General features: G+C 44.4%; 1 protein-coding gene across 5 annotated transcripts in view; it reads left to right on the top strand.

Moving 5' to 3' along the window:
• The window catches only part of LOC135056556 (solute carrier family 2, facilitated glucose transporter member 9-like), a 286,898-nt gene that overhangs the window by 272,520 nt on the left and 1,808 nt on the right, over nucleotides 1–12,570 (top strand). For all 5 annotated transcript variants that reach the window (XM_063961893.1, XM_063961890.1, XM_063961891.1 and 2 more), the window contains exon 12: nucleotides 5,716–5,843. In XM_063961893.1, the coding sequence (XP_063817963.1) occupies nucleotides 5,716–5,843 (128 nt within the window). The remainder of the gene's footprint in view (nucleotides 1–5,715; nucleotides 5,844–12,570) is intronic.

Raw genomic sequence — 12,570 nt, 5'->3', positions numbered from 1 at the left:
CTGCATTACCTTTAAAAAAGATCTAACCGGATTCAGACGCATAGCGAAAGAAAACAACAGTAATAGTATACAGACTCATATGCAATAGGCACTTATCTAACTATTCGTACTCAAAAGGTAGATAGAGACTTAGGGGGACATTTACTAAGCAGTGATAAGAGCGGAGAAATGAGCCAGTGGAGAAGTGCCCATGGCAACCATTCAGCACTGAAGTAACATCTATCATTTGCATACTATAAAATTATACAGAGCTGCTGATTGGTTGATGGGGCAACTTCTCCACTGGCTCACGTCTCCGCTCTTATCACTGCTTAGTAAATGTCCCCCTTAGTGCTGTATAACCCGTACTCAGTAGAAATGGGATACAGGGAGACTTACCCCGCTTCCAGGACCGATCAATACGTCTGCGAACGCTGAGTGGATCCAGATGCTGCTAGTGTACACCACCGCTCCATGAACCTATAGTGAACACAGACGCTCAGTGAACACAGTTGCCTATGCTGCAATTGGATCCCCTTCGTATACAGCATCTCAGATGGAAGCGGTAAAACAGTTCATGGAGGGAGACTCGGAGGAAACTGGTCATGAACTGGGGGGAAGGGCAACCAGGAGAGCGTCTGACTCCCCACTGCTAACATCAACCCTAGGGATCGTGGCCTCATACTACACCTGGAGCCTATGATCCATAAAGCCTAGCGCTGGTGCACCTGAGGTGGCAGCCACGTCAGCGACTGCTTGATAGTCGCATTCCAAAACAGTTCAGCTGTGTCCGTGTTCTCCCTCTAAGCGGATCCAAAGCCTTACCTTCTCCCCATGCTCCGGACACAGCCTGGTAACGTCTGCTGGACCTGCTATTATATCCGACACAGATGCCCGCCGAAACAGCACTGTACTCGTGGGTAAGCATTGTCACGACCCGGCGGAGAGTTGTTGGAGCGCCTCTTTCTAAGGTAAATATAAGGTGCTGTTTAGAAGGATCACTCCGGGGGGGAAAAAAAAAAAAAGACTATAAAAATAAAATAACAAAAGCTTATGGCTACTAAAACCAGCAGCCCTTAGACCATGGTCCGGCTCCTGCCGCACCAAACAAAAATCTGATTTGTCTGAGCAAGGATGCGGGGATATATGGACGGGCCCGTTGCATGCTGGGAGGCCGAAAAGCTTTGACCGATTGGTGCAAATCGGCTGTTGCTTCATCATATCCCCAATGTTATCCTGTGGATAAACTGTGGACCCTGCCGGAGAAATAAATAAATATACATACACACACACACACACACACACACACACACACACACACACACACAGTAGGTAAACTACACTTGCAGACAGAGCCGGCCCTAGGCATACGCCTAGAGCGTTTGGTATGCCTAGGGGAACAAGCAGCTTCTGCTGATTAAAATATGTAGCATGCCTATATTCTGTGTGTAGCATTTCGTATGTAGATACAGCCACAGTCGCACACAGTATATAGGCATGCACCATATAATTTTAATCAACAGAAGCTGCTTGTGCATCCTAGCCACATAGCAATGCAAATAAGATGTATTTTCATCAAAAATAGGCACCCGACGTTAGCAGAGCTACCAGCTGACTCACGCTAGGCATCTCCTGCTGCATGGCGCATTGAGACAAGATTTATGAGGACACATCTGTATCCAAGCAGATGCAGAGGTCACAGTGTTAACGGCCGCGTGAGTGCTGTGGGTTGGTTGTGCAATAGTGTTTGGCATATGTGTAAGGGGCATTATGCGTGTCGTGCATAAATGCATTAATAGTGTGCGGCAAATGTGTATAGGGCACTTTGTGTGTGTCATTATGGTGTATAAGGGCATTAATAATGTGTGACGTGTAAGGGGTATTATGTGTATAATAATGTGTGTCATGTGTGTAAGGGGTATTATGTGTATAAATGCATTACAGCAGGTAGCGCCCCCTTTTTACACATTACACAGGCAAAGCCCCCATTTAAACTATAGGCGTAAACTGCTGCTCCAGTAAAAATAAAGGAAGATATACAAACTCCACAAAGATAGCGCCCAGGTCGTAATGGAAGCCATAGTTTGAACATGGGTGGGAGGTGGGAGTCCGCTGCCATGATGCCGACACTGACATTTTCCGTAACCACTATAGATGCAGCTAGATGGTGGCAGGCCAACAACACTAGTGCTCACAGACATGCGAGTGGTGCCGGCGGTTCTGCACCCACAGTGCATATGCGCTGTGTGCCAGGCACCGCTGGCCCACACGTAGTTATGGCCCTGTCGCATCATTTTGAAGCTATATGTAGCATGGCTAGGTAGCAATTCATGTAGCCTTACCTTTTTTGTGAAGCAGTCCGGTATATCTGGCTGCAGCGGTCTGGTCTTCTCAGCGGTTTCCTAGTTTTACCTCTTGTGTTTTCTGAGTATGCACTGTCATCGTCTTGATCTTGTGCTAGTCTGTGCATGTGCCGTGTCATCTCAGCAGCGGGGTTTGGAGCAGAGCGAGGGGGCACTGTGGCAGTGGACAGGGACTGATTAAGCCTTCAGGGGGCCCTAGGCCAGGGTGAAGGAGGGCTGTGTATAATTGTGCATACCTAAGTTCTAACATGACCCATTTCAGGAGGGACAAAATGCTCCTGTCTTACTATAATATAAGATTGGTGTCACATGTGTTGAACTATTTAATTGATAAGAAAGATATTTCAACACAGGTGATTGCAATCATATATTAAGAGAGAAGTCCAGGTAGAGAGCATTTTATCCCTCCTGGAATGGATATGCTCAATTAGCTCCACCTAATTGAGAGACAACTATTTATAGTTATTTTATATATTTTATGTCTTGTAGTGTAGCCAAGGAGGGTGAATGGGGAGATGGATGGCCCTGGGTGCAGTGTGCCCATGCGTCCCCCCAATCTTAATCTGGCTGTGACAGTGGGCAGTAAGGAAAAGGTGATCCACCATATGCATATGTTGGGTCACCTTACTATAGCAGGGATAGGAGCAGGCCGAGTGGGCACTGGAGCAGCTGGCACTCAGGATGGAGGTGACCCGGCATATGCCTTGGGCTCCTGATTGGTTTCGGTTTGTAAAGGTGGTGACTCTGTATGAAGAAAATCAGGGAACATGCAAGGTGTACTTTTGGGTCGGTGTACTGCGCATATGCCACTGGTCTAGTGCAAAGAGTACACTATGGGGAGGTAGCGCCCGCGAGGGGCATTACAGCGCTCGCCCCACTGCTGGTATTCTGGAGGCCGGGATCCCTGTGTCGGTATACTGACCGCCGGGATCCCGGCCACTGGCTTTCCATTCCCAACCCACACATTAAACATGTTTTTAAATTGAGATTGTGTGAATGAAAGTTTCCAGAAGTACTTTCACTATTGTTGTGCGCCCCTGTTTAGTTTTAAAAATGTATCTCAGTCTGTGTGGACAAACAAAGAATTACAGCTTGTTGCGCTGGACAATTTGTTTTAATGGCTAGTAGTGTATTATATTTTACCTACTTTTCATACAGAGACTCAACTAAATCTTGTAAATGTTTTTACCAGTATAACATTCTGCTAAAACTGAGGGTGCCTGCCCTCTCCTGGCTAAAATAGAAGCCAAACAAAATGATCTTATGACTTACTGCTGATTTACCGATAAATGTGAACTTGCAGGAAATGTGCAAACTATGTGAAAATGATTAGGCCCATAGATGGCTGTCTATCTTCATCCTGAGAGTCCATTTAGTTTTAACAGCAGTTATGTCCGGATAGATTTGACTCCTAGAAATAGCTAATTTTTACATTAAAAAAAGCAAATCTGTGTGTATTTAGCAAATAAAACATAATGGATTATGGGCCTGATTCAGCATGGATCGCAAAACTAAATCGTTTTGTAATGAGCAAAACCGTGGTGCACTACAGGGGGGGGCAGATACTGTATAACATGTACACAGAGAGTTAGATTTGGGTGGGGTGTGTTCAAACTGAAATCTAAATTGCAGTTTAGAAATTAAGCAGCCACTATTTACCATGCACAGAAACAAAATAATCCACCCAAATGTAACTGTTTCGGTACATCTTACATTTGCCCCACCGGAAGTGCACATGGTTTTGCCCATTTGTGAAACATTTTGCTTTTGCGATCCATGCTGAATTAGGCCATTTGTTCTTATTTTGATCTAAATATTTAATCTTGTAGTAGTCAAGGGACCCCAATTCTCTGCATGCCCATAGGCCTAGCATATATGTCCAACACACCATTACATTGCATACCTCCCAACTGTCCCGATTTTCGATGGACAGTCCCGTTTCTTTTGGAACTGTCCCGCTGTCCCACTCGTGGGCTGCAGTGTCCCGGGGTGGGGGTGGGGGTGGGGCAGTTGGGAGGCTCCACTCACTCGCTGATCTGCTTAGTAGAGCAGCGGCGAATAGACGCTGTGCGCATGTGTACTTCATCTGTTCATAGACCCCGCCCCTTGTCACGTGCCAGAGTCCCTCAGCAACATTTTCAAATGTTGGCAGGTATGCAGTTTAATTCACTCACCTCTCAGGTACAAAAGGAACATCTACACAGGGCTGGTTTGTGAGTAACTAGGCCTTTAGTGAAAACGGCTGTTATAACTACAAAATATTGAAACACAATGGAAAAGAAAAATGACCACACTTGGTTTTTCCCATATTAGACATGATACCAGTTGCATTGCAGTATTAAGTTTTTTGACCAAAATATGAACAAAATCCCCATGCATTTATTTGTAACGTGCAGATTTGCAGTATATTATTGTTAGCACTGATAGCAAGTCTTTCTGTTGTATGCATATATGGCATTAATACTGCCACACAGCTGGTATCGACTTTTTAAATATTGACAGACCACGTAGACATACATAGTAAATAATTATTCGAGTGGTATTTGACTAGTTGGTGTCATGCTGTATATAGATGACAGTCTTATACCACCCATTTTCTTAGCATAGCAGCGGTGAATGGACATTGTGTGCATGCACACAGAATCTATTCACCAGGAAAGAGGGACTGCGGGCATGGCCAGCAGCTCACAGAGCACTGGGCATGCTCCCACAGTGATGAAAACAGGGTCACAGCTCGCAATTGCAGCACTTCCCGTCAATGAACCCACATCCCAAGTCACAAGGCCACACCCTGTAATTTTGGGCAACTGTCCCTCCTCCAGCCCGGACATACTTGGGAAGTGTCTGTCTGTCTATCATGATGAAAAAATGGTCATCACACAGGCATATAGGGACTGTTGGTATAGAACTCTTCCACCAGTAAGTGATGTTCCTTCCAGAGAGTTCTGGAAAAGCAGATCCGTACAAGGATGCTGCACAGGAGGCCATACTCAGATGGAGAAAATTGCACCTGCAATAGGACAGGTGCAAGTTTCGATGATGCAACCAGTGGTGCATATATAGATGTAACATGTGGAATTTTATCGCCTACGGTGACAGTATGCATCGCAGAAGGGCTTTGTAGCGGCATTATCATAAAGATACAGAGGTGACTACAGCAAAAGACACCACCACTGAATCCCCATAGGTTTCCTCTGGGTGGTATTGTTTCCTCCCATAACCTGTTGTTAAAATGTTGCTTCACATAATATACAGTACATCTATTTTCATTTGTTTTAAAAATGACATTTAAAAAAAAAAATTCTCGTATTGATTCATGAACTGGTCAATATCTGCTCTTGTGTATGAAAGACATTTGTGTGTTTTTGCTCAGCTGGCCTTCCATTTATAATGACGGGAGAGCTCTTCAAGCAGTCTCATCGCCCTGCAGCATATATTATAGGAGGATCACTGAACTGGTTATCAAACTTTACCGTTGGCTTTGTGTTCCCATTCCTCCAGGTAATGTGCATTATGTCATTGTTTTGTATCCTGAAAACCTACTAAAGAATAGTGTTTCCCCATCTATTAGGTGCTTCCATAATTATAATAAAAGTAATCAAACTTGTTGACTATTAGATCACAGAACTATAGTGATCTGTAGACTTATGGGTGCACATGTATAAAAAAAAAAAAATTCAAGGATCCCCATGATTTTATATATATATAATATATATAAATCCAAATGTGGTCGCACTCACACAAAGGAGTATAACATCGACTGGGGTGGCTCCCAAGAGGTCCAGAGTGTTAGTCCAGACGTCAACGTATAGAAAGACAGCATAAAGGGGCACTCACCAGAGTTTTGCACGTAAACAGCATTGAATATTTTATTTATACTTATCAAGGTAATTTCAGGTAATTTAAGGTAATTATCAGATACTGGTGTACATGAACGGATGCAACTTTTTGTACATGCTGCCTATGCTGTATTTTCCTGATGATGATCCTGATGGATCGAAACGTTGAAAGAACCCTCCTTGTGAAATTACCTTGATAAGTATAAATAAAATATTCAATGCTTTTTACGTGCAAAACTCTGGTGAGTGCCCCTTTATGCTGTCTTTCTATATATATATATATATATATATATATATATATATGGGACCAAACATCTGTTGCAGTCCTCATACAGTATGTGTCCATGGGACTGCTATAATGCTGAATTTATCATTGTAATCTATAGGTTAACCACTACAGAACATACTGGGAGACACCGGCGTTTCTATGATGTGTGCCGTGCACCCGGGCCCCTGAGTCCAGAGGGGGCCCACACCGCACACACTGCACCCATTTTTTTAATACTCACCCCTCCGGAGTCCCACGCCGACTGCACCGACGTGGTTAAAACCCTGTGAAAATGGTGCAGCGCCCATTTTCACTGAGTTCTGCGCATGCGCAGTAGAGAAATCGCTAGGAAAATGGCCGCAGCACCATTTTCCCAGAGATCTGCACGTAGAGTCTGAGCCCTATAGAGCTCAGACTCTACAGCGCTCCTGCAGAGAGGAGGGGGCCCGTACAGAGGAGGCAACACACAGGCCGCCTCCTCTCTTAAAGCGCCCCTGCTGGGAGAGGTATCTGCACATACCCTCCATGGCAATTGCTGCTCACACATGCATGACCTGATCACCATTCACTTTACTTTTACACATTACAAGGATGGGCCTCTAATAGAAACCCCTGTCTATGGATGTGAAAAGTGGTACATTCCCATGATACGTAATTTCTTATAGCTGCGTTAAGTGGCAATGACAAATTATAATGATGCAGACCAATATGGCATTACTATTAGGATAAAAAGTTGTGATCCATTTCTATATATGGAAGATCATGATGATTTTGAAGACCAGGCCTGAGGACAAGATTTTCTTATTATACCAAGCTGTGAGTTGCATTGCTGCACAAAGAACTTTTCTGTTCCATCGTCTTTGTTACAAGATAATGCCAACCAGTCCATGTGGAACAAATGTAATATTCTAGGTTGCAGAAGGGTAAGAGTCAGGGTATCCGTAGAGATCCATTGAGATAAGATGGGGTTTTTTTGCAGCTTCTGCAATCTTTGCTAATAGTTGGCACGTACCTCTAGAATGGCAAGACGAGCCAGAAAATGACCTTAGATCTCACAAAACCCACCCAACTGTCAATTGGAAAGTAATTCCCAACGTGGTGGAGATATATGGAGTCCAATATCCTGCCCCCTCACAGTCCCAACAGTCTGCATGCCGACTAACAGGGACTATTCCCACCCATAGAGTGGGAATAGAACCTGTGGCACCCCAACCCACTCAAATGACAATTTATTGCACTTGGATTATTGCCAGGCACTTGGGGGTGATGTGCGCGCATGATTTTTGCGGTGCCAGCATCTAATATCGTCAAGAGTTCTGTAAAGTCTTCTGATATAACACAGTCTGCATATTAAAATACATCACAATTTCTTCTTTCTCCTGCAGGGTCCACAGTAATATCCACAGGATATACCTTGGGATATTAGGTAGCGACAGCGAAATGGCACCAACGATCAAAGCTTTTCAGACTCCCAGGATAAAATGGGCCAGTCTCCTATATCCCTGCCTCCTGGCTCAGGCAATTCAGTTTTTTGTTTGGTGTGGCAGGAGCCGGACCACGGTCTATTGGGCTGCTGATTTTTTGCAGCCATAAACTTTTTATTATTTTATTTTTATAGCCTTACATTTTTGAGTGATTTTTTAAAAAAACCCGTCATATACGCACCTTAGAAAGAGTCGCTTCATCAACTCTCCGCCGGGTCGCAACAACGCTTACCTCAGAGTACAGTGCTGTTTCGGCGGGCGTCAGCTAGGATGTACTAGCAAGTCCAGACTGACGTTACCAGGCTGCAGCTGGAAAACAGGGAGAAGGTAAGGCGTCTGTTCCGCTTAGCATATTGAGATGCAGTACACAGCCGTACAGTTTTGTGGGGGGGTGGGAGACTACCAAACAGTCGCTGGCGAGGCTGCCACCTACGGTGTACCAGCGCTAGGCCTCAGGGATCATAGGTTCCAAGGATTAGTGTGAGTCTGCGATCCCTGGGGTTGATGTCAGCAGTGGGGAGTAAGACGCTCCCCTGGTCGCCCCGGTTCATGACCAGTTTCCTCCGAGTTTCCTGCCATGAACGGTTTTCCCCGCTTCCGTCTGAGACACTAGAAATCAAACTAATCCAGGCTCAGCATGGTACGGCTGTTTTCACTTGGGCGTCTGTGTTCACTGGTAGCTTTGGGATCCACTCAGCATTTGTCAGCACAATGGTCGATCCTGGAAGCGGGGTTAAGTCTCCTGGTATACCGCTCTCCTGAGGCAGATGATACAGCACTGAGTCTCTACCTACCCTTGGGTTACTGAGTAGTTGGATAAGTGACTGATGCATATGAGTCTTGTAAAACTGTTACTGCTGTATCTTTCGCTGTGTGTCTGAATATGTTAAAATCCTATATAAGGTAATGCAGTAATATGTTTTTCCTACATACCTGAAATGTATTCTGTAGTTGAATATGTGCTCATATTGCTAATGTATACTAATGTATAACAATGTGACTGATTGCTACTATGGCTGATGACTTATAACTGTTTCTGTCAGTTTTGCTTTTCTCATATCTGATCCTCAATGCTGATGCAAAGCAGGGAGGGATCTGATTGTATTTCACTTTAACAAACTTAAAGTGAATACTGTTACAAATTGTGTATTTTACACCATACGTGTGTGTGATTTAAGTTGCCATTTCTGAGAGGCAAGGGTGAGGATACACTCTCTATAGCAGCACCTATATTAATATAATGTTTGTCCTGCAAAGCATGGTTAACCTCTCAAGATCTTGTACAAAATGGGTTATGTGCAAATTGTTATAGTTCCCATCAAAGCCTCCTTAATAATCCAAGGCAGGCACAGGTTCAGGCAGATGCCTCCATGGGCATCTTTTGCACAAACATTATCAATATAGCTGAGTGAATGATGCCAGCTCCTGTACCAGGTATAGGTTACCCTATTAACCCTTATGTGCAACTTTCCCCCTGGGTTATGACACATCCAGTTCAGGAAGCTGCAGTTTTTCAACAAAAACAGGCTGACAGGCCTATAGAAATGAAATCACATAGACATGAAACAACATCTTCACAGTCTACACATGTTATAGAGGAGGACACTTTGGATGATAAAGCTGATTCCTCACATTCTGGGGCTGCAGAGATGATAAATGTCTCAGCTCGGTAGATATACCTGAGCTAATTAATGCAGTGAAAGCCTTCTGTCTTTAGAGGAGGCAGCAGAGCTGGTGTTAAAATCTAATGCACCTGTGTTTAAACGTCCCAAAACAAAATTTCCGGAGTCAGAACAGCTGATGGAAATCATGCAAGAGGCATGGGTCACACCCAGTAAGAAGTTCAAAATTCCTAAGAAAAGGAATTCTCATTATCTTCTTGTAGTTGGGTAATGGTTAAAAAGGGAGATTCCTCCCAAAGAAGATGCACATGTGATTCGACTAGTGCGTAAATCTACATTACCTCTGCCTTCAACATCTTTAAATAATGTAACAAATAGGAAAATAGATGGTTTTCTTAAAACTGTTTTTTCCCTGTCAGTTGTGAGGCTGGCCATGGCCACAGCATGGATGGCAAAAGCAGTGGCAGCCTGGGCTGATGCATTGGAATATGATCTTTCATTGGCTACTAGAGAACAAAAGTCCCATATTGCACATATTAAACAGGCAGCTGTATTTATTGAAGAAGCAGCATTGGATATGGGTACAGTAGCTTCTCAAGCATCAGCTTCATCAGAGGCAGCTCATAGAGCTGTTTGGGTGCGTTCTTGGAAGGCTGACAAAGAATCCAAAAAGGTGCTAGAGTCTGTGCCATTTGATGGAGGTATTCTGTTTGGTACAGGGTTAAATGATATTCTGGAGTCAGAATCAGACTCTAAGAATGTGAAGTTTCCGTCAACATATAAATCTTAACCCAGGTTTCCAGCTTTTCGGTCCTTTCGGACACAAAGTAAAGCAAAAGGAAAGTGTTATGGCAAACAGTCCCAATCAGATAAATGTCGAAGACTAAAAAGCATTGGGCAAAATCAGAGGTTAAGCCATCAGCCTGATGGCACGAGTCTCCACCTGGAGGGATTCCATGGTGAAAGGCCATCATATTTTTTATTATTATTTTTTTTAACAGATCTGGCAGCAGTCCACCACAGATGCCTGGGTGCAAGAAGCGGTGTCTCACAGTTATGCCTTTGCCTTCAAGAAAAACCTTCCGCAGAGGTTTTTTTTGTATCAGCCTGTCTTCAGTGGAAACAAAGGCCAGGGCACTTCAAGAGGCAGTTCAGAAGTTGTTACAATCAGGGGTGATAGTGCCAGTTCCTCCTGCACATCAGGGACAGGGTTTCTATTCCAACCTGTTTCTAGTACAGAAACTGAATGGGTCATACTGGCCCAATCTCAATCTCAAAACTCTGAACAAATACATTTGGTCACCTTGTTTTCAAATCGAGACCTTGGTCCATTATTTTGGCTATGGAGCCGGGTGATTTTATGGTATCCCTAGATATCCAGGATGCTTACCTGTATGTACCTATAGCACCGTCTCATCAGTGCTATCTCAGGTTTGCGATCCTCCAGCAACATTTCCAATTTCAGGCTCTACCCTTTGGACTGGCTACAACTCCAAGAGTGTTTACTAAATTTATGGTGGTGATGGCAGCTTATCTTCATCAGCGGATAAGAATTTTTCCATACCTAGACAACCTGCTAATCCTGGCTCAGTCCCAGGAAACTCTGCAGTGCCAACTTCAACTGACAATAGCCTGCTTACAAAGCCATGTCTGGCTCATAAATTGGGAAAAGTCATCCCTAGTTCCGTCACAACATATGACTCAACTAGGGGCTGTATTGGATTCAAGTCTTCAGAGAATCTTCCTACCTCTGAACAAAATATCCACATTACAAATAAGGATTCAGGGACTACTACACAGTCATAGGGTATCCATTCATGCAGCAATGTGAGTGATGCGATCAATGATATCGACATTCGACATGGTGGAATATGCTAAATTCCGTTCAAGGCCCCTTAACTTCTGATTCTTTCCAAATGGAATGGACTGCATCAGACAATATAAACCCAGACTATGATTCTTCCTCAGGAAGTGCGGCGGTCATTAGCTTGGTGGCTACAGACATCCCATCTGGACAAAGGGCGACCCTTTTGGATCTCGGATTGGGAGGTTCTGACAACAGACGCCAGCCTTCAGGGTTGAGGAGCTGTGACAAAACAGTGCTTCTTCCAGGGGCACTGGACCAGGGAAGAACGTTGCCTACCATACCAATCAATATACTGGAACTTCAGGCCATATACATGGCATTCAACCAGGCAGAAGAAATACTTCACGGCAAGCCAATTCAGATTCGCTCGGACAATGCGACAGCAGTAGCGTACCTAAATCACCAAGGAGGAACACGCAACCGAAGGGCAATGAAGGAGGTAAGCCGCACGCCAAGGTGGGCAGAACTTCATCATCCAGCTTTGTCCGCAATGTTCATTCCGGGAGTCCTAAATTGGGAAGTGGACTTTCTCAGCTGGCACGCCATTCATGTAAGCGAATGGGCCTTACACCAAGAATTCTTTCAGATTCTGGTGAACAAGTGGGGACTGCCGGAAGCAGACCTCATGGCTTCTCGCCAGAACAACCATCGTACCCATATACGGGTCAAGAACAAAGGATCCTGAAGCAATCTTCGTGGATGCCCTATCAGTGAAGTGGGAGTTTCATCTGGCATTTGTGTTTCCACCGATCTCCCTGTTGCCCAGGGTGATTCGAAAATTCAAACAGGAAAAGGGTGCCATGATACTAATAGCTCCGGCGTGGCCCAGATGACATTGGTCGCGGATCTGCAGAGGCTGTCCGTGGATACTCTGTTTCTACTGCCTCAACGTCCAGATCTATTATCCCAGGGTCCTTGTCTCTACAGACATCTGAATCGACGGTCTGTGACGGCGTGGCTCTTGAGACATCCATCTTGAAAGCAAAAAGGTTTTCACAACAGGTAATTCAAACAATGCTTAGAGCAAGGAAAACATCCTCTGCTCGCATTTGGATATGGCATGTTTATATTCAGTGGTGCACTGCCAGAAATTATGACCAGAGGTCTTTTAGAGTTTCAATAGTTCCAGCATTCCTTCAAGCAGGAAT

Source organism: Pseudophryne corroboree, chromosome 3 (genome assembly GCF_028390025.1).
Source record: "Pseudophryne corroboree isolate aPseCor3 chromosome 3, aPseCor3.hap2, whole genome shotgun sequence".
Classification (NCBI taxonomy): domain Eukaryota; kingdom Metazoa; phylum Chordata; class Amphibia; order Anura; family Myobatrachidae; genus Pseudophryne; species Pseudophryne corroboree.
Note: the sequence above shows the minus strand (reverse complement) of the source record. Positions and strands in the feature narration are given on the sequence as shown.